At 33.9% G+C, this 25,400-nt stretch overlaps 1 protein-coding gene across 7 annotated transcripts in view; it reads left to right on the forward strand.

The window, feature by feature from the left end:
• LOC149423230 (acetylcholine receptor subunit alpha-like) overlaps nucleotides 1–25,400 on the forward strand; it is a 502,266-nt gene that overhangs the window by 116,073 nt on the left and 360,793 nt on the right. For all 7 annotated transcript variants that reach the window (XM_089632590.1, XM_089632595.1, XM_089632592.1 and 4 more), the window contains exon 2: nucleotides 23,709–23,863. In XM_089632590.1, the coding sequence (XP_089488716.1) occupies nucleotides 23,709–23,863 (155 nt within the window). The remainder of the gene's footprint in view (nucleotides 1–23,708; nucleotides 23,864–25,400) is intronic.

Here is a 25,400-nt window from a genome sequence, read left to right on the forward strand (position 1 = left end):
TCTTGGAATTAGGAATATTATTAACACTGCATTTACACACGTAAGTTTTTTTCTCGTAAATCGCTTAACGTAAGTGATTTATGGCAAAATTACCAATGTAAAAGTCACTTACCGTAATCTATAGAAAGTTATAGAAGTCGTGAGATGCATAAGTTTTTGACAGGTCTAATCAAACTTACAGCCTTCTCACAGCTTATGTAATCAGTTTGATAAGTTGAGATGCTTACCGTTTTAATTCGAAAAAAATGGTACCTAAACGCGCCGACAGGTTTTTGTAGGATTTTTTTCCTACAAAAACTTTGTTTTTATTAAATAAACTAAAATCTGATTAGGATGAGCAGATAGGCACATTATTAACTCATTAAATTATTAAAAACATTTGCAAAAAGTTCAAATAAGCACTACCCAAAAAAACTAATTTAAATGGAATGAAAATTTTCCGATTCCAAAAAACGAAGAGATTTAATTTATTTTTCGGGTGAATAAAGCTTTGTGAAAATAAGGATTCTTTTTTTGATTATCGGTCTAATCCTTTCTAATCTCAATGTTTCTGTTTATAACATGACGTGTTTAAATTCGAAGTCGGTTGCTGTCATCCGGCTGTCTTTCGGATATAATTAAAGAACACCATTCAATTCCACCCAATTCCACCGTTAACGGTACAAAAGCGCGTGAAAAATTGTCTCTCTCAAGCCAACTTCTATTCTAACCCTTTAATTGGGCCTTTTCGTCTTTATTGACAAAATAGCGTACATTTTTCAGCAGCAAATCATGGAAATTTTGGACGTAGCGGTTGCTGTGATCACTTACGTGAGTTAAACATACGACCAACTTCCGTATGCATCTATTACCATTAGTTGGATACGTATGTAAACGCTCCTGTGGTTAACTTATTAAAGTATAAAAGTATTTGGAAATATACTAAGACAACATTGAGAACGCTTGAGATTACGAAACACAAAAGATGCGATGATAATAATTTAAAGTACATATTACTTATGCACCCAAAAAAAACTTTCATTTTAAGAATAACTATGAATATATTTGCACTTGAAGTAACGAGTATAGAATAATATTATCGTACGTTATTTCCTTGGCAGGCGAATATTTTTTTTGTTTGCCATTGTATTAATTACTAGCAAATCCACGGTGGATTCGTCACAACACTATGGGTCAAACCTCAGAAATTCAGGGTGGATTTCGCAGCACGTTAAAGGATATAAAAAATTACAAACTAATTTTTGTTTTTCATCACACATTCTCTTTAATTCTTGCATTAATTTCGTAAACGGAAAATATTGTGTTAACAAGGCTTCTTCGCAAACATTCAAAAAAGTTTATCAGGAAACCATAACTTGTTAAATGGCGGTTCTTTGTGGACTTTTCGGCCTTCTTGGGAATTACGTTACAACAGAACTTTGGAATTTACGGAAAATGACAAAAATAATCAAGTAGACCTTATTTTCTATAGCTTACTATGTGCCTCAAATCGATGATGTGAGATTGATTGTGAAATCAACACGATGGATCTAATTAATTCTTATTATTGTTAATACCCTTCTGACGTGATTACCGCACAATAGTCCGGTCTTTCGGAAGCAAGTGAAACTGTAGCATCCCCAGCAGAATTTTTAATTGAAAAAAATATTTAACGTAATATTTAACTATTAAAATAAAGAAACTTAAGAATTTTAAAAAAATCTACAAAATAAACTGTTTTTATATTTTTTTTACTATGTCCAAATTTTTTCTGAAACTTAACCACCGTGCACTTTTTAAGTTCAAATTATGACGAAAATATAATCTTTTGTTTTTTATTGGTGAAACACACAAAAAACCTTTACTGACTTGTGGAGGAGGTCACATTATAAAAAACAGAAAATTTCACTAATAACTTTAAAAGTAATCGTTTGATTAAATAAAAAAATACGTAATAGAAATTACTGGACATACCGGCTGGGAGTCAGACGACCTTTCCGGCTTAAGCTCTGGCCGTCACTGAGGAATAACGCTGTAAGTGCCTGGGGACCTGCACACGAATACAGTTACGCGCGCCTCAGCGTGTTGGAGTAACGTACGGCGAGTTTACTTTATCGGGACAGAATTTTGATGTTTCCGAGTGTTATATTTTAATTAATTCTTATGAATAAATTAATAAAATCACAATTTTTTCTAGAGAGATTCCTCGGGAAGTTACTAATTCATCGTTTACAAAAATAAAATCTAGTGCTTCCCGCTCATCTTATAGTTGAAAAACGTTTTATAAAATTGGCAAACCGTTTTACATAAGATATTTAATGGTAAGGTCCTATTTTTATTAATCTTATATATAAATAACGTGCATCCCTGGGAATCCCTCGAGAAACATTTAAGATTTTAGTAATACGTACATCACAAATAATTAAAATGTGAGCGTCGGGGCAAATCCCCGTTATCAGGGTATTGTGTCACCTTGGATGTGGAGAGGTGGAGGAAATGGGGGAGGAAGTGTAGCCAGGTTCGATCGCGCTGGTGATTTGATCTTTGGCATCCCTAATTGTCATTGAGATGTGGCAACACTGAATCAACTTCAATGATGACAGCCAATTTATCTCTCTCCGGTTTTCCTCGCTGTACGGCTTTCGCTTTTGCGTTTTTAGCATCAATAATGAAATAGTAGTGATTTCTAATTTAGTTTTAAATAAACATTCAATCAATAAACAATAGTAACTAGATTGCATACCACCCCATTGATGACCTCGATGCGTTTCGAGCAATATGATGATTGACATCCCTAATTTTAATTGAGAGGTGACAACACTATGGACCTACAAAGCCCTGTACAGAGCATTAGTGGGATTTGAAACCATATCGGTGAGGGTGAGGGAAAATTGCCTGGCTGCCATCTTGTATGACTATTATTATTTTATTTTGGTGTTGTTAATGCACTTACTAACGGCTTATGTGATTTTGGGGTATTTGATGAGACAAGGAATGGTATACTTCATAAAAAATTTAAGTTTTCGAATTTTTGCGTACATCTTTCACCTTACCCCGAATCTTCAATTGTTCTGGAATTGCTCCGTCCAGGGCTTTTTAATCCATGAGCAACACTAAATTAATGTAAATTAGTCAATGATAAAATCACTACTGCTACGGTACCTGGCTACAGAAGGTTGAGAAGCGCCCTTGAGGTGATTTTTCACAAAACGACGATATACAAATTACCAGGCTAACATAAATACTGTGCTTTCAGAATTCGCCACAAGATGTCGCCACTTCCGTTGGCATTTCGCACTTGGACGGGCCCAGGCCACAAACAAATAAGCACAAACTCGATAACCAAAATTTACATCTTCGGATCTACCGGATCTGCCCTGATGATGGACACTGCAACGCTGTCCGAAACGTCGGCTAAAGAAGGAGTTAGCGCAACACGGCATAACACCCCAAAAAAAAACAATAAAAAAGATAAACAAATTGTTTAAATATTATTATTATTATTACCTGGCTATACAAATCTGTTCACAAAACACGGCCATTATCATTTCAAGCAACAGCGTTTCTATTCTAAATGGTGGTTTTCATGTGGGCGATATACAGCGTTTATCATCACGTCCACGAAGGATTTTAACCAGCTTGAGCATATCTTGAGTTTAAAACAATGTAGATGTCATTTTGCTGTCCGATGATATTTTCTCAATTGAAAACAAATATATTTTCCCATCACACAAGGTGAAAATATAAAACAAGGTGAAAGCTAGCCGGAATAACGTTCTGGCGGAATAAAAAGGTACTATCAAACACCAACCGAACACGAGAAACCTAAACAAATTTACAGATGGGCGAAAAGCAAAATGGTCGATTCAAAACAGGACTTCACTACGTTTAGTCAATAATACACAATTATCGCGTTACGACTACCGCCTACCTCATTTTCTACCAAGAATCCTCTAGTAATTTATTACTGAATATAATTTTTAATGTCTTCATTTGGTTACATAGTTACCTACTTTCTGCTTTATGAGAGCCAATTCAGTATATATATATAGTTCGTTAAAAATATGCATCCGCGTGCACCGACCGGCGAGCGGTAGACACAGTCCACAGGGGCTAACGAACTTGAACAAAAAACTCATCGGGCTGTGTAAATTTGAGGCGCGCGTGTGTTCCTGTAAACCTACAAGGTGTTGTGGAATATTCTAGGTGCATGTTCTGCTTAAGAAGTAGATTATATTTTAATTTTACTTTTTTTTTAAATTTATTTTAAGAGATACGTACTCAGTTTTTTAACTTGAATGTAAACATTATTTTTGATTACTTTTAATTTTGGACAATAATCCTAAGAGCCAACAGTTTTTTTTCTTAAATGTATTAATTCTATTTACTTTTGTCAGCCTATCGGGAAGGAGATTGTACATGTTTACACGTACACCCTCATAGCTTCTTTTATATATTTTATACACACTCATGTATCTTTTACCACTTTCAACTTAATTTGTGTATAATTTATTAGGTTGTCTTGATCAATCCATTTTCTTGATAAATCCATTTTCTCGATAAATCCATTTTCTTGATAAATCCATTTTCTTGATAAATCCATTTTCTTGGTATAACCTTTTTCTAATATTCGTATAGTTTCTGATTTTAAGTAAGTTAGTTTCGTGGCATATTTTTTTTATGGTAGTATCCGCGTTATAGTTTAAAAGTTTGCTATAAATTTATTCTGTATTTCTCCATTTCAATTAGATGATAGAACTAGATTGAAATAAAGTATAATTCTCTCTATACTTGTGCTGGTAGATACACAAAATAATATAATACACCAATTAATGGGATACTTTTACTATAAATACCAAAGAGGGATGGATCAGAAAATAATTATCATGATAATATTTCGACGGATGTCGTTTTCTTGACAATGGGAATAAGTAACTTTTAGTTCCGTTGTTTTATCACAGGCAGGAACAAAGGAGTTCTTTTAGGATGTTACCAAAAAATTAAGCATTTTTATATTTTATATCGCCGCTCCAGGAAAATTTATTGGATAACCGACACCTCTGTCATAGGTCTCCCCAAGTGTTTCTACGATTGGTTTTGATTTGGTCTTGGTGGCGGATGCGTCTGCCCATCGGTCATCTGCCGGCCGGATCGGGAGAGGCCGGTTAAGTGAAACCTTTTGACCTCTCCATTCGGACTCTCCCTACCCATCGCTTTGGACCGCAGTGGGAGGAATGGATTTATACGTCCGTCACTCCTAGGGATATTGACCCCCGAATTACTAACCACCCCTTACAAAATTTTCCTTCCCAGAACTTCCTCTCCTTCCGTTCACACAGCATCCCTAAATATTACTTAAGTCCAGTGGGAAATTGATTTCTTCAAGGCCTCTTGTGTGGAGTTGATATATGTTTAGTACCTTTTTACTGTTACAAATGTTGTAGTTTCATGAATTTTTATAATTAATTATTTTACTCATATCTTATAATTTGGAAACTCCTAGTGCTGGTTGTTTCATAGAATTCGAACAATTCGTTAAATTTCACAATTAAAATTCATGTTCTCTTGGCAGTACGTGGATAGTAACAGAACTTGAATAGGTCTTCTACAGAACTTGAATATTAATTTTAAAATTTGAGGAATTGTTCAAATTCTGTGAAACAACCCATCCCCAGTGTTCCGATGTTGCGTCGCAGAAATACAAAACAGATGGTAATGATATTATTTTGCCTTTATAATCTGCCAGGATTATAGTTCTTATGGTGAAACCGCGAATGGTTTTGAATGTGATTTGCTGTGCCAATGCATCACACGTTTTTTTTTTCTTTTTGCCTACCGTCCGCCGCATCCCATACAGTGCCCCCACTGTGTCCTTCATATCCATCACGTCACGTGCATATATTTAATATGTTTAGGAAATGGGGGAATGATTTATTGTCTTTGTCCGTGTCATAAGTCTGGGGGAGGAAATAATTGGCTGTTCAAAATTTTTAAATAACAATTTATTCTGGAAGTTAACATTTAAGTGCTTGTGCCAGTTTGAACACGCAAATATGAGAAAGCGCAAACGTAGCACTTCAATAAGTATCCTTTTTTAAACTTTTGATTTAATTTATTTACAAAGTTCCTAAACATGAGTTTACTGACTCTAGAATAATTGATTATGAGATTATCTATAGATACTTTACATTCATATTATTATTATTATTACTAAGAATTGGTTTGAATCAGAGCTAAAACTATGCTGCAGCTGTGTGCGGGTTTTTATTCCTTCCGGAGGTTTATCTTAAGGCCGGTTTATTATGGATTATCTTAATTTGATTGCTTGGGAAACATAGAAATCCTTTATCAATGGAATGTTGGAATCATTATGAAAAATTGAAATTCTACTCCGTTTTGGCGCATTTAACGCAAGGATTTGTTTTGAAAGTTTTTAACTATTTTATGTGACTTGGAGCAACATGCCCAGAAACGGAGCAAGTATAGATGAAGCCTGGCCTTATGGTGGTTTTGTATAACAGTAATTTATTGTCCGTTGATAAACTACTTTTTTTCCCATCATCGGGTAGAGTGCCGCTAGACAATAAGTATGCACAGTTTAAGAGATAAACTGCGTGGTTGGAAATACTTAATCAGTTTATTTGGCAATACGAAATTACTTGTTTAAATATTTCGTTAAAAAAAGTTTTCAAAATCAAGTTCCTTTTTTAATATAATCAAACATACAACTTCAAGTTCACAGTACCTAAATAATGAATGCCTGTTTGTTTTATAGACCAGAAATTTTAGCTGTACCATTTTGCAGTCAGGAGTTGCGAGTGATTTTGCTTTCCGAATCTCCAAATTTACAGCACAAAAAAATATTACTTGGTTTGTAATAAGCACGTGCTTGATTTTAAAAATATCAATTAACGGATAAAATATGTTGATGCCAGTGTGTTAGGACGTATAGTATATTGATACTATCATGCAGCTCAACTCAAAAGTTAGGCAAGTTAGATACATCTATGATTAACTTATACAGCCTTGAACAAGTAGGTATAATTAATTTGTCTTCATGAACAAACCTTAACGTATTAATGATGTGCAATATGTTACAGAACTTTACATCGATCAACGTTCCAAGAAAATAATAATTAATATTACAAAATGTTTTATGTATAGGTCCGTAATTGGTATTTCTTACGTGAAGCCTTTGTTTTAGATCGGTAAGCATTCATGAATAAATTATCATTTTATTCTGCGGATTCTAGATATTCGAAATATTATCTCTAAATTTCGCCAGTTGAATGATAAACTTTGAAGACATTGTTTATAATTAATTAAGTTTATCCTCTGCTGGGTATTTTTTGATCCATCATGGCTTAAATAAGGTTGAAGAAGTAAAACTTTAATCCCAAATAAAATAACCAAACGAATTTCAACTCTGATTCCGAGCTGACCTCAGCTGTCAGAAACAATATAATTATTAATGAGAACAATAATTATGGAAAGAATAAACTTACGGTATCAAAACAAGCAAGCAAAGCTTACAGCAAGGTGGACTTAAGTGTACACGTATTTGAATGAAAAAATGAACAGACATTCGAAGTATCCTAAATAACTACCACTACATATTTAAGTACTTTTAATATATTTTTTAATAATAAGTATTTTAAAAGTGTTTCTTACTAGGTTTTTCTGTTTCAAGGCCGACTAAAAGTTGTTGTATTAGTGATAAATCACGATTTTCTCGTCTTCACGTATTTTAATTTCCATTAAAAAAAATCTTCATGTTTTTTAACTGTACCTGACTGTGTTTGTTTTACTTCATAATTTTAATGATTTCCTCATCTTCATGTGTGTGCAAGCCACATTTTGGTGTCGTTCTGAAAGTTTTATGTCCTTAGTGTTTTTAATTTAATTTGGAAAGGAATTATATAATGTAGTAGCATTTTCAGTAGATTTGAGGTGGTTCCATGATAAATCAACACATTGACAATTCAAAACACCTTTAAAAAGTGATATAAGTCATTAGAAACGACGAAAAAAATTATTTAAACCTAACCTAACCTAACCTAACCTAACCTAACCTTACCTAACCTAACCTACTTAACCCAGTTAATAAAGTTTTTGTTTCATAACTTTCTATGATTTTATATAATTTTTTAAAGGTGTGATGAATTATCATTTTGATGATTTATCCGGTCACCCATTTATGTTAGCCTCATTGATATATAAAGGTCCCAAGACACTTCCTTGCGGTACACCGTACTTGATTGCGAAAGGTTTACTTTTTCGTTTTTCAATTTTAACACACTCTGAACATTGTCGTGTAACTTATTCACAGATTTAGAGCTGTGTTTGAAAACCCAATTGTTTTAAATTTCTCGAAAAGGACTTTATGGTCTATCATATCAAAGTATGTATATTATGTATAATCATTCTTCCCGCAATATCCAACGAAAGTATATAATGTAATTGAATATATATAGCTTACATTACCATGTAGCAATTTATAAATTTATTTTCATAATTATATTATTCCTGAACCAACTCTCTCTCATGCATAAAAACTGTGTACGCTCTACCTAGGAATAACTTAAATCTAAATGTAAATTACCCGCCTCGGAAAAGACTTTGTCTAGTGAGATGGATAAAGTAACTATGTAAATATGTATTACAATAATATAAATGCTCGGGTTACTGATGTCGAAATTTAAAGATAAGATTATCTTGACGTAGTAGAAATAACTTATATTAAGTAGATTTTGGCTATTATAATATAATTGCTGATATACGTCACTTTCCCGAAAGGGTGGGGAGGGTTGAAATACCACACTACAGTTCTGTCTGAAACACCACTACAGTTCTGTCTTGACACCACACTACAGTTCTGTCTGAAACACCACACTACAGTTCTGTCTTGACACCACGCTACAGTTCTGTCTGAAACACTACACTATAGTTCTGTCTGAAACACCACACTAGAGTTCTGTCTTGACACCACACTACAGTTCTGTCTTGACACCACACTACAGTTTTGTCTTGACACCACACTACAGTTCTGTCTGAAATACCTCACTACAGTTTTGTCTTGACGCCACACTACAGTTCTGTCTGAAACACGACACTATAGTTCTGTCTTGACACCACGCTACAGTTCTGTCTGAAACACTACACTATAGTTCTGTCTGAAACACCACACTAGAGTTCTGTCTGAAATACCTCACTACAGTTCTGTCTTGACGCCACACTACAGTTCTGTCTGAAACACCACACTACAGTTCTGTCTTGACACCACGCTACAGTTCTTTCTGAAACACTACACTATAGTTCTGTCTGAAACACCACACTAGAGTTCTGTCTTGACACCACACTACAGTTCTGTCTTGACACCACACTACAGTTTTGTCTTGACACCACACTACAGTTCTGTCTGAAATACCTCACTACAGTTCTGTCTTGACGCCACACTACAGTTCTGTCTTGACACCACACTACAGTTCTGTCTTGACACCACACTACAGTTTTGTCTTGACACCACACTACAGTTCTGTCTGAAATACCTCACTACAGTTCTGTCTTGACGCCACACTACAGTTCTGTCTTGACACCACACAACAGTTCTGTCTTGACACCACACTACAGTTTTGTCTTGACACCACACTACAGTTCTGTCTGAAATACCTCACTACAGTTCTGTCTTGACGCCACACTACAGTTCTGTCTGAAACACCACACTACAGTTCTGTCTTGACACACGCTCTTTGCTATTTTTACACATACTCATCTTACACATTTTTTCCGATGATTTACTTATTCCGTAATTGAATAAATTAATCGTGCCCTGTCCCGAGGTATAAATACCCGACTTTTGTCCCCGTATACTTCAAGTACCACATTACTTTCTTCATCTATCAGTTCTCCATGGAGAAAAATTAGTATTGCTAATTTATTAAAAATATTTCCAAATCATTGGTAATCCGGTTAACATCAGTTGGGAGTGCAAGAATTACGAATTGAATTAACAGGTTTCCTAATAAAATTTAGTAAGTTACGAATATAATATCAAGACGTTGGAATATGTAACGTTGTGATTTTTGTGAACACGCGTTCCGACATCGTGATTTATTAAAAACTTACTAGGAAATCTGTTAATCCATTCGTCTGTAATCCTGTAATCGTCCTGTAATCCCGTGTTTAACCCTATTATCAATAATTTGAAGAGATTCTTAATAAATAAACAATACTAGTTTTTCTCCGTGTACTAGTCCACACCGTAATAGAGTCGCTTTCTAATGCTTGTTTATTAGCCTTTCTACAACCTACATAATTTTTCTCATTCGTTATATATGCTCTTTTTGCGTACTTTATCCATGCTTCGTAGGTCATGTCTAAAAACGAGAAACTCAGCTATTAAGCGCCTAGACCACATTACCCTTGTTATTATGTATGTTTAAACTATTACCTAATTATCAGCAAACAATTTGAAATTTGAAAAGTTGCTGAAATTCGTTCTGTGTGAGTAGCGAAATCCGAGAAGTCATGAGTTGAAATTTTTGTAGTTAATATACCTAGAATAATACAACCTTTGTCTACGTTTCTACATTGAGCGTGTTACTTCTTTTTCTGTTATTAGAGTTCCGACTCATGCGAGCAGAGAGTTAGAAAGGGAGGGGTAGGTTTCGCCAATCTACGCCACGTATTTGAATAAACAATGGAAAGCAAGGGAGCGTGGGATAAACAAAAACACAAAGGTTAATCGTGCGCACCTTTCCTCTCCACCCTCCTCACAATTCAAAAGCCTTTTTGTTTAACTTCTCCAGATATTTGTTTCAATGGAGCAGGTAATAGTAAATTCCCATACAATACATATGAGTAGTTGTCACGTCAACAAGCTTTCTTTTTATTTAACTAAATATAGCACCAATATTAAAACCATATTTGACACTAATTAACATAATACATAATAACCCAGCTCTTCATACTCTAAATAATATTTGTCTTAACTCTAACGTTGACATTTTTTCGGATTCACTGCCCAAATTCAAACGTGGTATCATGTCAATAATTTAAACTGTTCAATGCGCATACATACATACACACACACACACACACACACACACACACATACACACACACACACATCTATATACTACACACGTCACCTGGTAATTAAGGAATAAACATACCACTTAGCAGACATTACAAGGAAAAATATCATAGGTACCCAATATGAAGTATCTTGTTCCTGTATATTGTTTCATCACTGTAAATCATGTACTGTTTGTTTCTATAATATAGAATAACAATAATATTATTTCATATCAGTAAGTTTACTCCGTGTGTATCAGTAAATAACATGTATCTACACGATTTGAGAAAATTAGATGAACTCCGAGACAAGTCTTACAGATAATCATTTTTAAAAATTATAATTATTTCCAAATTATATTATTATATAAAAAAATGTAAGGAATAGTCTCAGAAATATCAGAGTATTTCCATACAACATTGCAGATATTTTTTCTGGCAAAACTCTTGTCCGAATTTTCCAAAAAACATTTTTACGGAAAAAAATAATAAAGGAAGCCATGAAAAATTCGTGCATTGTAAACAAATCTACAGAATTATGACATTTCAGTATCGTTGGAAAAATCTGTAAATTTAAATGAAATGTGTGAAGAACACCTTTGCGTTGAAATTCATTAAAAATGTATTCTGCAGGAAATTTTAATCTCTATTTGATAAAAAAAAGCTTTTATGTCAAAGAATAAACTGTAAATCTCTCTGTATGTATGTATCTATTTTTACAATAATACAATATTATAAAAAATCTCGTAAAATAAATTTGAAAATAAGGTTTGTAATGGCCTTAGCAATTTTTTTTTTCATTTTTTATTGTAATTATTATTTTTGTTGTTCATGCATTTGTGTATTCATATTATTAATTATAACTTACATTTTATTTTGTTCAATTAAATGTGGTTCTTAGAATCTATTGGTGTCCACAGTTTTAATAGTTTCAGACAGCTCTTTACAATATATCAACCCTTTGTAAAATCATTAATTTAAATGGTTTGCGTATTATATTTATTTATTTTAAAATAGTACAAGATTTAAAAATTATAACAGTAGGCAAAATAAATATATTTTTTACTAATTATTCTACTACTTCATAAGGTGAGTTCCAGGAGCTCGTGTTTATGGAGGGAGTATGTATATACACAAAAAAAATAGTGTTTAAATGGTGATGTGTGAACAGTATTCAACGTCTTATTAAAAAACTACAAACGTAATTCAACATACAAATTTAAAAAAATCCTTAACATTTTTCTTTAAACTAGCTACGAACAAAATTCAATATAAACAATTTTAGACAATTAGTATTATAAAAATAGTTTTTTTTTTAAATGCTAAATACTCGTAGAATAGATTTTATACGTATATTTAGGGTAAAATACTTGTATATCACTATCAAATTTCAGGGAGTTAATTACCTTTTTGAATTGCTCATATTACTGTTACCTTAATTTTGTTTTTGGACAATAATATACTGTACCATTTTACACCTAAATAAAGGTAGTAGTGCTGAACCGTGGTCGTTCTTAGCATAGGGATGGCTATTAGGCCTTTTGTTTTGAATATATTGCTTATAATATCTATAGGGGTGAATTTAATTGACGAAATAATTTATAAATTAATAAATTTGATTAAGGCGGTTCTTTCTTACAATTCTGTAATAGTTGCTACATTAAATTCCCGAAATATTTCTAAAGTTGTGAATTCGTATGGTTTCCTAAGGATAATTTTAATAATGTATTGTCATATTCCTTTTTGATAGTTCTTGTGTCATGTCTGTGAATGTCCCTATTGTATATAATTTTGGTAACGGATTGCTTATTATTTAAGTATAAATATCATAGCCAATTTAGCTCACGTTTTAGTTACTTCTGAAAATCTATTGCGCAGTTTTATTCTCATTGCTATACTTTGGAAATTCGCAACTTATTTTTCATTCTTTCATAGTTTGTTATAGTTTGCATTAATGTGGAACTCTTTAATAATAGGAATCTAAAAGCTAAAAAGTTCTGCATTAACAAGGATTAAATAAATTGTATTAAAATTATTATGAACCAGCCGGATTCCTAGCGTAAATGAAGTTTTTTCAAAGAATAGTAATTTTTCTTTAATTTTGATAGTCAAGCGAGCAAAATTTCGAGCAAAAGTATTAAAATTCTGCTTTAGCGGGTGAAAATGGGGTGGGGTGGGTTTCTTAACTTTCCGCTTGTTTTGAAGGTTAAAAATGTCATCAATCTTGGAATAAAATTGTAAATTAGTATAAAAATTGCCACTGTCACTATTCTTTAAAATGATTATTACTGTCGTCGAAATCCAGGAAAATTAGAAGCTATTTCTCCAGGTTTGGAGATTTTCAGTCTATATTCTATGTATTTTGGTTATTCCGTCAACGATTTTCTTCCAAAATGTTTTTAACGGTTCCGTGGAATTAAAATGTCAGTGATATTTCCGCAGCTGTCAAGTTTTGGTAACAGTTTTATCTGATGAGCGAATAATGCTCTCCGTCAGAGATAATTACTTTAATAGTATACCGCATAGGCACTAACGAAAAACAACTAATATTTGTAAATTGTTGTGTAATTTTGGAAATTATTTCATCACGCGAATGCAAGAGCACAAAGGAGAACTTGTAGCTCAATTATTGGAAGTATTTAGAAATACGTTTACAGACAGACACGTGAAGCAAAGACACGTAAATAATCGGTTTCATCAATGTAGTATTTTTTATAATACCCTCGGATTCTTTAATAACGCGATGTCCCCTTTTTAATTGCCATTATACGCGAATGCCGCACATCGTAAATCAGGGGCAGCGCCGGCACCTGACATGCCCCGCGTGGTGGGGGGGGGGGGCGCTCCTGAAAGTGGGGAGAGAGGGGGGGGGGCTTCAGCCACTCTGCCTTGGATTATACACAGTCAGGGTGTATCGTCCACATTCTAATATTCATATTAAAAAATAATAAACGTACCTATGTTAGCGTTCAAACTTTTTTGCATCATTAAGTGTCAAATTTGGTTTAGACGAAAAATAATGGAAATAAAAATATAGTTTGGTTGTTATGTGATATTATTATAAATAAATAGCAACATCGGAAGCAAATAAAATGCGCATCCATTTAGTAATTACGTACCTAACCGATAGGATTATCAGACGAGACGTTTCGATTGGGTAATACACCCCTCATGCTAATTTATTCGCTTTTGGGAACAGCCCTAGGTGCTGTTCCCAAAAGCTCTCGTAGAAAACGTTGTGTCTCCCTTACTCTCATGGTAAGAAATATGAACTAAAGAGTGTTAGAAAGAGAAAACACCACGATATATATTCAAATCTAGAAAAAATTAAAATTAAAAAAATAGTTAAAATGTGCACCTCTATGAAACCAAAACTTAAATCGCAATTTCAAAAAAAAATAATGAAATTCGTGAATTATTTTTATATGAAACCACAAAAAACTGAGGTGACAATTATGTTTATAATACATTTGTTTAATAAAGCTTTGCTTTTTTATCTCTCATTTTAGTTTTAATATTAAATTTGAATTTGAAAGTGTATTCCATCACCTATCAAGAACAGTTATGTTTTCGGACACGTTCAGAAATACTCCATTTAATATGATTTTATTGCAAAGCGTAAATATTCCGACATTTTGAAAAATATGCCAGAAGCATGAGGTGTTCAAATTTTTGTTGAAGCTTACGTAGTGAAATTAGAGAAAACGGGTGATTATTCCCATTTTACCTCCGTTTTTATTTCTTTTACAACAAAAATATACATTGAAAATTTGTATGTTTTCTAACTTGGTGAAAATGCAATTTTCAAGTAATAATAAAAATAATATTTTGATGATTTGTATAGCGCCGTTTTTGTGCAAAATCACCTCAAGGGCGCTGTACAAATATATTATACGAGTACATTTCTACAATGATCTATGTTATTACTAACTATTTATGGAGATAATATACAGTACCAAACTTAGCTGGTAGGTCACTTGAGATTAACACTTAATTAACATTAACTAATTGTTTATTAGTGAAGTTTAGATACAAAATATAGGACAGAATTGGAAAATTGGACGCAATTGGACTTTTCGGTATGTATTTTATTAATATATATTTATGTTCTTTAATTAGCTTGTTTGGGAAAGGAAAAGCAAATTTTATTCTGGGCGGTACTACAATACACGGTTTTGATCAGAATTCACTTTTCTAAATGTAATTCCTCCCTAAGCACAAGACAGATTTCAAATAATATAAATCCAATAAGAAAATAATTACTTTTAAAACATCTAATATCACATTTTTAAGTATGGATACTTTAACCATTTTACTCAAGATTTGTGTCTGTATTTAGTGGACAGATAACAGAACAACTAAACAAAGATGACCACAGCAATAACAAGAATATATTTTTATTAAAATATTGAATTTACAATAAGTTTCTACAATCGACCAACAAAGTCTAGATAGGGCGTGTGTATGTTAAAAATGACACCAAAACCAAAATTATTGTTTCCAAAAAATGGGCTACGAAAAAATTTATCGAAAAGAAAGCGAGACGACAGAATCATATGGGGAGTTTGGTTATAAAACGACTCGTTGGTTGACCGAATTTGTATAACACGCCATATCTAGAGTTAATATATCGATGGTTTTTACATTTGAGATTTTAAAACTACTCTTCTAAGAAAGTGTTGGCTGGATTAAGCAGAATGCAACAAGAAAATCTCGTAAAAATAATTCTTTAGTGTTTTCAGAGTAGTACGAAAAATTGCCAATTACTTTTGAAGCTTGTATTCATCACTCATCATTCAATTTCAAAATTCCCAAATTCGTTTCAACCTAGATAATGAAAAAAATGATAAATTACTCAATTTATTTCAAATATTTTTTCGGATATTTTAAAACCATTAGAAGATTTAAAGCTTATTCTGAAAACCTGGTTTTCGATTCGTTTAAAAAATCGTAAAATCCCCATCTCATAATACGATTAAAATTACATCCCGTAAATTTCTACCGGTTCCAAAGCAACTGAGATGCTATATATGATACAGAAATATTTAGTGATAAAACACGGAGAATTAATATATGTATATATATATTTTTTATGTGAATCCGCCCAAGATTCATAATTGCTCCGCACCGTCTAGAGCCAGTTAGACTATGGCACCCCCAGTTGGGATATGTTGTGAGGCTGAAGGTAGTGAAGAGGGGAATGAGATGAGTGAGAGGAAGGTGGAGAAGTACCTGGCTAATCAGATCTGATCACCAGCCATTTCAAGCAAGGTTTCAATTCTGAATGGTGGTCTTACACCAGGGAGATATAGAGATTATCTTCCACTCTGTAGTGTGCCGCAAATGTACTATTTTTATTTTTGAATGAGTAATTTTTGAAATAACAAATGAATCACATAAAATTTACTTGCGCACGCCGGGATTCGAGTCCGCAACCTCCAGCTTGCTATTCGAGAGCCTCAACCCTCGACCACGGAGGTCGCCATGGATTAATTTTAAGATTAATGTTTATTTAAAAAATATATATATTTTAAAAAACATAACAAGAATGTAAATATATATATACATTTAAGGTAACATTAAACACATAAGAATACTAATAGAAAAAAAATGTATTGTAAAAATGAATACAATAAAAAAGTAATAAAGACATAATATATGCACGTATTGTGTCTTTATTTTTAACTATTTTAATTTATATTTAACTCGTAGATCTTAATATTTCACGGTTTTTGATAAAAAAAACACTTCAGTAAGAAAAAACCTTATTGAAACGGCTGGTATTTCGTTTAAGCCCGTCGTCCCACAGGTCGGTCAGCAATCAACATAAACCAAATGCTGCAAGACCCAGCGCAGAAAAGTCCCACCCAAGAACTGCGCTGCACCTCACTATGGGGCACTTAATTTTCTGCGCAGAGTCTTGCTCCAGTCAGCCTATGTCAATTGCTTACCGACCCGTGGACAACGGGTAAACAGAATTTTGGGTACTAAAAATGGTGTCGGAAAGTTGTATGTTGATTTATATCTTGGCGCAAAATTATGTTTTTAATGATTTTATGATGTATGTGAAAAAGAAATCCAAAAGACAGTTTATTGATCATTTAATAAAGCAAAAAAAATCAGATCCAGCAACCGTTTTTTCCAAAGTCTGTACTTTTTTACATTAATCACACACATGAGGCCTTGACGAAAATAATTTCCCTTAGGGCCTGTGTCATCTTTGGGATACTGTGTGGGGGTTTTTTTTAAGGAAAGGAAGGAGATCTAGGAAGGAAAAAGGTGTGGGGGGTGGGTAGGAATCTAGGGATGTGTCCAGGAGTGATGGAAGTATGACTATATCCCTCCCGCTGCGGCGCAAAGCGATTGGTCGGATGAAGTTGGAGAGGTCAAAGAGTCGCCCCAAACTAGCCTCTTCCGATCTGGCACGCCACACAGTTGACGGGCAGGTGCATACTGAATACACCCCCCCCTATGAACCCGGGCACCCCTGCTAAATCACCAAACGTAGCGAGCCACTTGGGGTAATCTATGGCAGAGGCATTGGTTTCCAATAAATGGTTTCCAATAAATGGTTTCCAATAAATGGTTTCCAATAAATGGTTTCCAATAAATGGTTTTCAATAAATGGTTTCCAATAAATGGTTTCTACGCGGCGGTATCCAAACCGGCCTTCCAAATTGATATTGTATTATTTACCCAAACCCGCCTCCCAAATTGAAACTGTATCTGATATTATTATTACGCTAACGTCTGGACGGTTTCGGCCCTCTGATTGGTCAAATTCAAATCTTTCTGCCGCTGGAGTAGTTGGTCTATTGGCCGACAGAGCGCACCTCAGGCGGTATAATAGCGAAATAGTGTTTCATTTGAAACAATCCAAAACAAATAGGTACGTACAATTTCATTTATTCAAACAACGGTTATTCTTTACGTACCTACTACCGTCATAATACGCATTTAAATATAAAACAAACATTTGATTCATCTTAATGACAATAAAACAACTCTTTGCACTTACTTTTAAAAAAAATATTGATATTAAATATTATTTACGTAAATAATAATTTTGAACCATTTTGACAGAAAACCGATATGAAGTTCGCGCATAATACGCGTTTGTTTGTAGGAAGTGTAGGCACTGCCAACCCAATAAAAAAACATGAAACATAATTGAAAGCTAGAAACGCTTCGTTGATTGTAAAATTAGCCAACAAATCTCTAATCTGACGTGTACAAATACATAATAAAATTATAGAAATTAAAAAATTAAAATTATAATAAATAATGACATGTACTTATATGCATAATAAAATGATAGGTTATTATAGGTTAACTGTTGTTAGTATCACTTAAACTGGGCGAAGACCATCGAAGTGCCGCCCGCAGGGCCTAGCAGAAAAAAACCGGCGGAGCGGGTTTTTAACTGCTAGTTACTTATATTGTCAAACATCTTTGACAGGACATAACAGCGAACGCATTAAAAGGAGTTTATAATATTGTAATCAGATTTACGCACAGGAGACGACAAATTGTATTTGAAAGGAATGTGAAAATGATTCATCATTTTTATAGCGGGTCTTGTCGACAGTTTGAAAATATTCCCATTTCGGGAAAAAAAAATTAGCATAAAGGCGCCGTAAATCAATCACTGGAAGACGTCGGGACCCGCGATTGGTAATACCCGTGGCCCATTCCGGCTTATTGAAAACCAATGATCAAAATCTAAAATACATTTCACAAATGGTTAGGAATTACGGTTATACCCTACAACGTTATCACATATAAGTTAAAACGATCAGCACTTTCGGCATTCCAATCATTTATAGCCAATTGATAAACCTTTTTTTTTAAACTAAAATAATATTTTTCCGGCGAAGACTGCTAAATGGATGGACAACAGATATTTTTTGACTAACGTACAATTATTTGCTACAATTTATGACATTTGTGAAGCCATTTTTCAAGACTTTCTTACAATAAACTGAATCGAGTTGTTTGCCAGCCATTTGAAAAAAATATCTAAATTTCTGCTCAAGAATTGAAACCACAACGACATTTTACGAAATTACACTAATTACCCAAAACAATGACATTTGTTACTCGTGTCTTTATTTGCGTCTCTCGGATCTCTTTTTGTGTCTCTTCGTTCTCTATTTATGTCTCTTTTGTCTCTCGTCTTTCTTTGTACTATTTGTCAATTGGGAAAGCTTTTATATAATTTTGTTATTTTTGTATATGTTTTTCTGTATAAACATGTTTTTATAACCGATTTTAAAGAGCGTATGACACACAGAGACGTCGCCAGCTTTCAAAGGTGGGGGGAGGATATTTTACATGGTATCCCCTTGGAGTAGGTAGTACGTATGTGGTGTTTGAGAAGGGAGTAGAAAATGAATGATTATATTCACAAACACAAGGAAAAGCGCCGAAGGTGAAATTATTATTTAAATTATTTGGTATTATTTAAAAACGGAAACCTTTAAAACGTATCAGCTTAATCGGCTAGTAGCCATGTGGACAAATGCGTCGGATTCCCACGCAAGCGTCGCGACTTCAAACCATTGCTAGCTAAGTACCTACTCCATTATTGCACAATAAACATTTTTCACTTAAATAAAACCGTGAAATACGTTTTTCCGAGTCCCATGTCTTCAATTTGTATCATTTTGGAACCTAGCCGAGAGCTCTTCCCTTTCTGGGGCCCTATGGATAATTTGATTTTTTATTCTCCTAGTCCTGTGTCCTCAATGTGTATTGTTTTGGAACGTAGCCCAGGCCTCTTCCCTCGCTGGGGCCCTATGGATAATTTGATCTATTATTCTCCTAGTCCTGTGTCCTCAAAGTGTATCGTTTTGGAACCCAGCCGAGGCCTCTTCCCTCGCTGGGGCCCTATGGATAATTTGATCTATTATTCTCCTAGTCCTGTGTCCTCAAAGTGTATCGTTTTGGAACCCAGCCGAGGCCTCTTCCCTCGCCGGGGCCCTATGGATAATTTGATCTATTATTTTCCTAGTCCTGTGTCCTCAATGTGTACTGTGGTTGGGGTTCTAGGCCGGGATCTCTCAGGCTTAAGCGGAGTCCAGCCCTGACCGAGACGACGCGTTACGTCTGTATGTTAATTTTGATTTATTTAGTTATATATTTATTTATTTAGTTCAGGATATACATATTTTACATTTGTAAAATGTTTTGACTGTCCGACTAGGAGGAATTCCCGTTTTTGGACAGTCTTGTATCTGGCACTAAAAAATAGAAAAAGTATAAGAGTTTTATAGCAACGCCTTTACCGTTACCATTACCTTACCATAGCGAATTTAATTTTCTGCGCAGGGCATTAGTGCACTCGCTTCATGTCGATTGTTTACCGACCCGTGAGACTACTGGCTAATAAGTTAGCTCTACTGTTTCTCTATGATGTTGAATTCCTAATCCTGGAAATTTATGCATCGGAGAGAAGTTTGCGCCCTGTTTATTAACATGTTTTCGTTTGTAATTAACAAAGTTGACTTGAGCAGCAGTTTGTACAACAAAATCGGCGTGGGAAATTGTGTACGCTTCTTTATAATAAAAAAAATAATAACATGTTTTAGGTTTCCAAAAACATGGTAAAAGAGGAAAGTTTTTATTTTTAATTATTACAAACAATCTGGCGAATATATATTTTTTAACATTTACTACGTAATACACAAGTAATTTTATATTTTAGAAAAATACGTTTAATAATATTTTAAAAAGAATTTCAATGAGTAAAACAAATATTATGTGTTTAATTGTACACATTATATAGGGTTTTCCAATAAGAGGTGTTATTTTGATATTCAAAGAAAAATGCCATTTTTTAATATAAATCATCAAATGTTTATTTCATTATAAAGAAAAGGTATGCCGTTAATAGTGAAAAATAACATCAGTCAAATGACCACCACGACCACGCCTACAGGACCATATCCTTTTCATGAAATTTTCCATAACCAAATCTTAAAGTGGCTGCCTTATGTCCTCGATAGCCTCACGAATTCCATCTTTGAGGTCTTGAATCGACGCTGGGCTGTTGGCGTAGACCTTCTCTTTCACGTGGCCCTAAAGGAAGAAGTTGCAAGGTGTTAAATCACAAGATCTCGGTGGCCAATTGTGATCACCTCTTCGAGAGATAACACGGTCCGGAAACTTTTCCCGTAAAAGATCAATGGTTTCGTTGCTTTTGTGGCACGTAGCGCCGTCTTGTTGAAAGTAAACGTTGTCCAAATCAATACCATCCAATTCCGGCCATAAAAAATCATTAATTCCTTAATTAATATTCAAAATAACACCTCTTATTCGAAAACCCTGTATTAAACTCTATATCGAAATTCAAAAAATTCTTTTGAAGTAAGAGATAAGATTATTTATATTTTTTTAAATTTCTTATCAAAGCGGACTCTTGGGAAGGAATCAAGTTTTATTTCACGAAATTCTGGTGACCAGATAACTCGTCAAATTGAAAATTTGACACACCAAAGTGATGAAATAAAAAAATAATCTTTAAAAAGAATATTGTTATGAATAGTGATGAAAGAAAAAAACTATGTTAAATAGGTTCCGTAGGTAACTGTTTAACCTAGTTTTTGTTTCATGTCTTTTAATGGCTTTATATCACTTATTAAAGGTGTGTTGAATTGTCATGGTGTTGAGTTATCATGGATTCCGAAATTTTTACCCTAGTGTAAAAATAAGGCACCCTTTAAACGTAAACCAAAAGAGTCAACTTATCAACTGCACATTGTTTTGACGTGAAACATTTGCACAAAGCACTTCCGCTTTTATTATCAGAGACCTACTCTGCCCTGGTTTCCCCACAGCTGAACAAACTATCATTTTTTTAATCCGTTCATATTCTTTGTTGACTCAGCTTGCTGTGAGCATTGGGCAATTGAGTTGGACCGTTTTAAGAAATGCCTTACACAAAATGTTCATGATTTATTAACGATTTTTTTAATATTTTATGTTGACCTTACTTAAAAATAGTCAATAAAAAATAATCAGGTCAAATTGATATCCCTAATATACACAGCACACAAGTAAAACAAGGACAATCTACTGCCAGTATTTACCGCGTCCGTCTCATACTGCGTTCTGTATTCGTCTTAGCCCGTCGTTCCATGGGTCGGCAACACTCAGATTAATACGAAGCTTAATGCCAAATCACTATTTTGATTAATCTTTATAACGAATTGGTGTACATTATGAAAACCTACAAATGGTTTAGTTAAATTGAAGGTTTTCCAATCGCTTCGCTTGAGTAGAATACAAATAAAAAAATAAATTACTCAATAAAAAATATAAATGCAAACTACTAGAAAAAATATTTTTTCAATAGAAATGTATGAATGCATAAAGGAAACAACTTTTAAAAAATACTGTTTTATAGCTAAGATTATCTATGATAGTTTCATTTCATTAACTTTTTTGCTTTCTTATAAAATTATTTACAAAATAAGTAAAAACCAGTTTTTTGCTTGAAATCGAACGTTTCTAGACTCCGTTTGTCAAGCGATTTTAATGCCTATTACCTACGATATAAGGTATACCAAGAATATACACATTTTTGGCTTGAACCTTCCTCTTAAGTTCGCTACAGTGAGCTAACGGTCTGCAGCGGAGTTCAGCGTGGAACTTTTCTGCGCAGGGTCTTGCAGCAATCGGTTTATGTCGATTGCTTACCGACCTGTGGGACGGCGGGCTTAGTGTAAGCGAGTAAGCGTATCTTGTCATCTCAGTACACACATAATACAAACATATTATTTTAATGTCATTCATTCAAAGAATATGTGTTATATTCATATTAACGAAATAAATAGACCATGCAGCGTTTACGTACTTAAAAGTTGCGGTGAATTACTACATTCTACATCACGGGTGTGACTGAGATGACAACATACGCTTACTCGCTTACACTAAGCCCGTATTTTTGTCATACATGGACAACGTTTTAATTAAGAATTTACTAGACATATAAGATTGTTTGTTACTTGCCCAATTGTAGGTTAATTTTTTGAGACATTAACATATCTGTTATTGTAATGTCATTGTACAGGGTTTTCCAATAAGAGGTGTTATTTTGAATAGCCCGTTATTTCGGTAGATGTTACTTTTGAAGCTATCATTTTTTGACATTTAACAAGTGAAAACTACGTCATTAATAAAAATTGAACGATATACGCTTCAACAACGCATTGGAATTCACTTGAGTGAATCAAATGCAAATCATCTTGAGTAATGAGGCCTATTTCCACCTCGGTGGCTTCGTCAACAAGCAAAATTGTCGCATCTGGGGCTCGAAAAACCCAAGAATTATTGTTGAAAAGCCTCTTTATTTTAAACGTGTGACTGTTTGGTGCGGTTTATGGTCCGGCGGAGTCATTGGACCTTACTTTTTTGAAAATGGGGCTGGAGCAACAGTTACGGTGAATGGATTGCGCTATCGAGAGATGATTAATGATTTTTTATGGCCGGAATTGGATGGTATTGATCTGGACAACGTTTACTTTCAACAAGACGGTGCTACGTGCCACACAAGCACCGAAACTATTGATCTTTTACGATTGAATATCAAAATAACACTTCTTATTGGAAAACCCTGTATTTATGCAATTTTTTACGTTTGTTTGTTTCAGAATCTAAAGAATCAAATCATGACAACAAACCTATGGGTGGAGCAGTCGTGGTACGACTACAAACTACGCTGGGAACCCAAGGAGTACGGAGGAGTCCACATGCTCCATGTCCCGTCAGATCACATCTGGAGACCAGACATTGTGCTCTACAACAAGTAAGACCTCCCCCCTCCTCCCCCGTACCTTCAGTATTAGTGTCACAACTACTTACGCAATGGAGTTGAATCGACGATCATAATATTTTCCCATATTGTTGTGTGTTTTTTTTATATAACTTATTTGTTGTACTTTAACTTTGTTTCCCTAATTGTTATTGATTATCGCTGTTGGGTATTTTTCATCGTCTTTTGATGTGCTAAATTATTACTTGATTTGATTTTATTATGCATTGATGTTTTCAAGGTGTTTTGATTCCAGAGTAATGAAATGTTGTGCTCACCGTTATTCAATAATCTTGTTCGTTTTTCTTGTTTTGATCAGGTAAAAAATATATTAACTTGGAAGTTGTACCTTTATACAAAAGAATCTTCCAAAATATTGGGAATATAATGTCAATGACAATTACCGACTCTACCAGCAAAGTACAAATATAACTGGTCGAATATAATATTTCCGCAGCATCTAACTAACGGTCAGTTATTAAAATATTTTTTCTAAGTACCTATCTAAGATGTTTTTGACATTTGATGATTTTCATATTGCTTATTATTTGGTTTATTTATTTATTTATACATAATTAACGCTTTTCGGGGCTTTTACACATGAAACTTATAGTAGATATAATAAACATAGGTATATAACAAAGCAAATTGAAATCTTGTTTAAGTACAATATTCTTGGGCAGATGTGTAATCATCCCTGTAATCATCATAGACACTGCAATCCTATCCGAAACGTTGGCTAAAGAAGGGGGTAGCGCAACACGGCATAATACCCCCAAAACAAATCACTCTAACACTTTTGGCCGTGAAAATCTCAAATCATACCAGGTTGTAAGGGTTTATATTCTTTTCTTTTTATCTAAAATTTAATGACTAAAATATATAGGAGAAGACAGGAGAAAGAGATATTCATAAATATAATATGTTAATAAAATAGTAACAAATTGAAAATATCTCCCGAGTAAAAATAAATGCCGCCAACGGGAATTGAACCCGTACCTTCTGATGTCCGGTCAGGTGCTCTGAAACCACGGAGCTTTGTCAGGATAGCAACGGCCGGCATAACCGGACATCATAAATAGTAGTTTAAAAAAAATAAATCACTAAAGAACTTCTTAGGGAGTACCTAAATCAGCCGTAGATAAATGTTTCGTGAGTACATATCTTTTGTAACATATCATATGTTTCCTTTTAATTTGAAGAAAGACAAACATTCCCGGGTTGCGAATATCCTGACAAGATTTGTATTTCTTCTACTCCCACAGTAAAAGCAGATTGTATTACTTGCCCAGGAAATGATGAAAAATAAGCTTGCAGAATATTGAATCAGTAATGTCTGCGTTTGAAACCGACGCTAATTTTATACTTTTCGCGCCCGCAGCCAATAGCCAGGAGTTAAGGAACATTCCTTTTTTATTCCTCAGTTCTTTGTTCAATGAACTATTTAGGTAATTTTCTATCTGGTCAGGAATACAAAATTGGCAACAATTATAATATTGCTTTTCACTCCGTGCAATCAAATCTGCTTTTC

Source organism: Hesperophylax consimilis, chromosome 6 (genome assembly GCF_061612785.1).
Source record: "Hesperophylax consimilis isolate HC1 chromosome 6, BYU_Hcon_1.0, whole genome shotgun sequence".
In the NCBI taxonomy this organism is placed as follows: domain Eukaryota; kingdom Metazoa; phylum Arthropoda; class Insecta; order Trichoptera; family Limnephilidae; genus Hesperophylax; species Hesperophylax consimilis.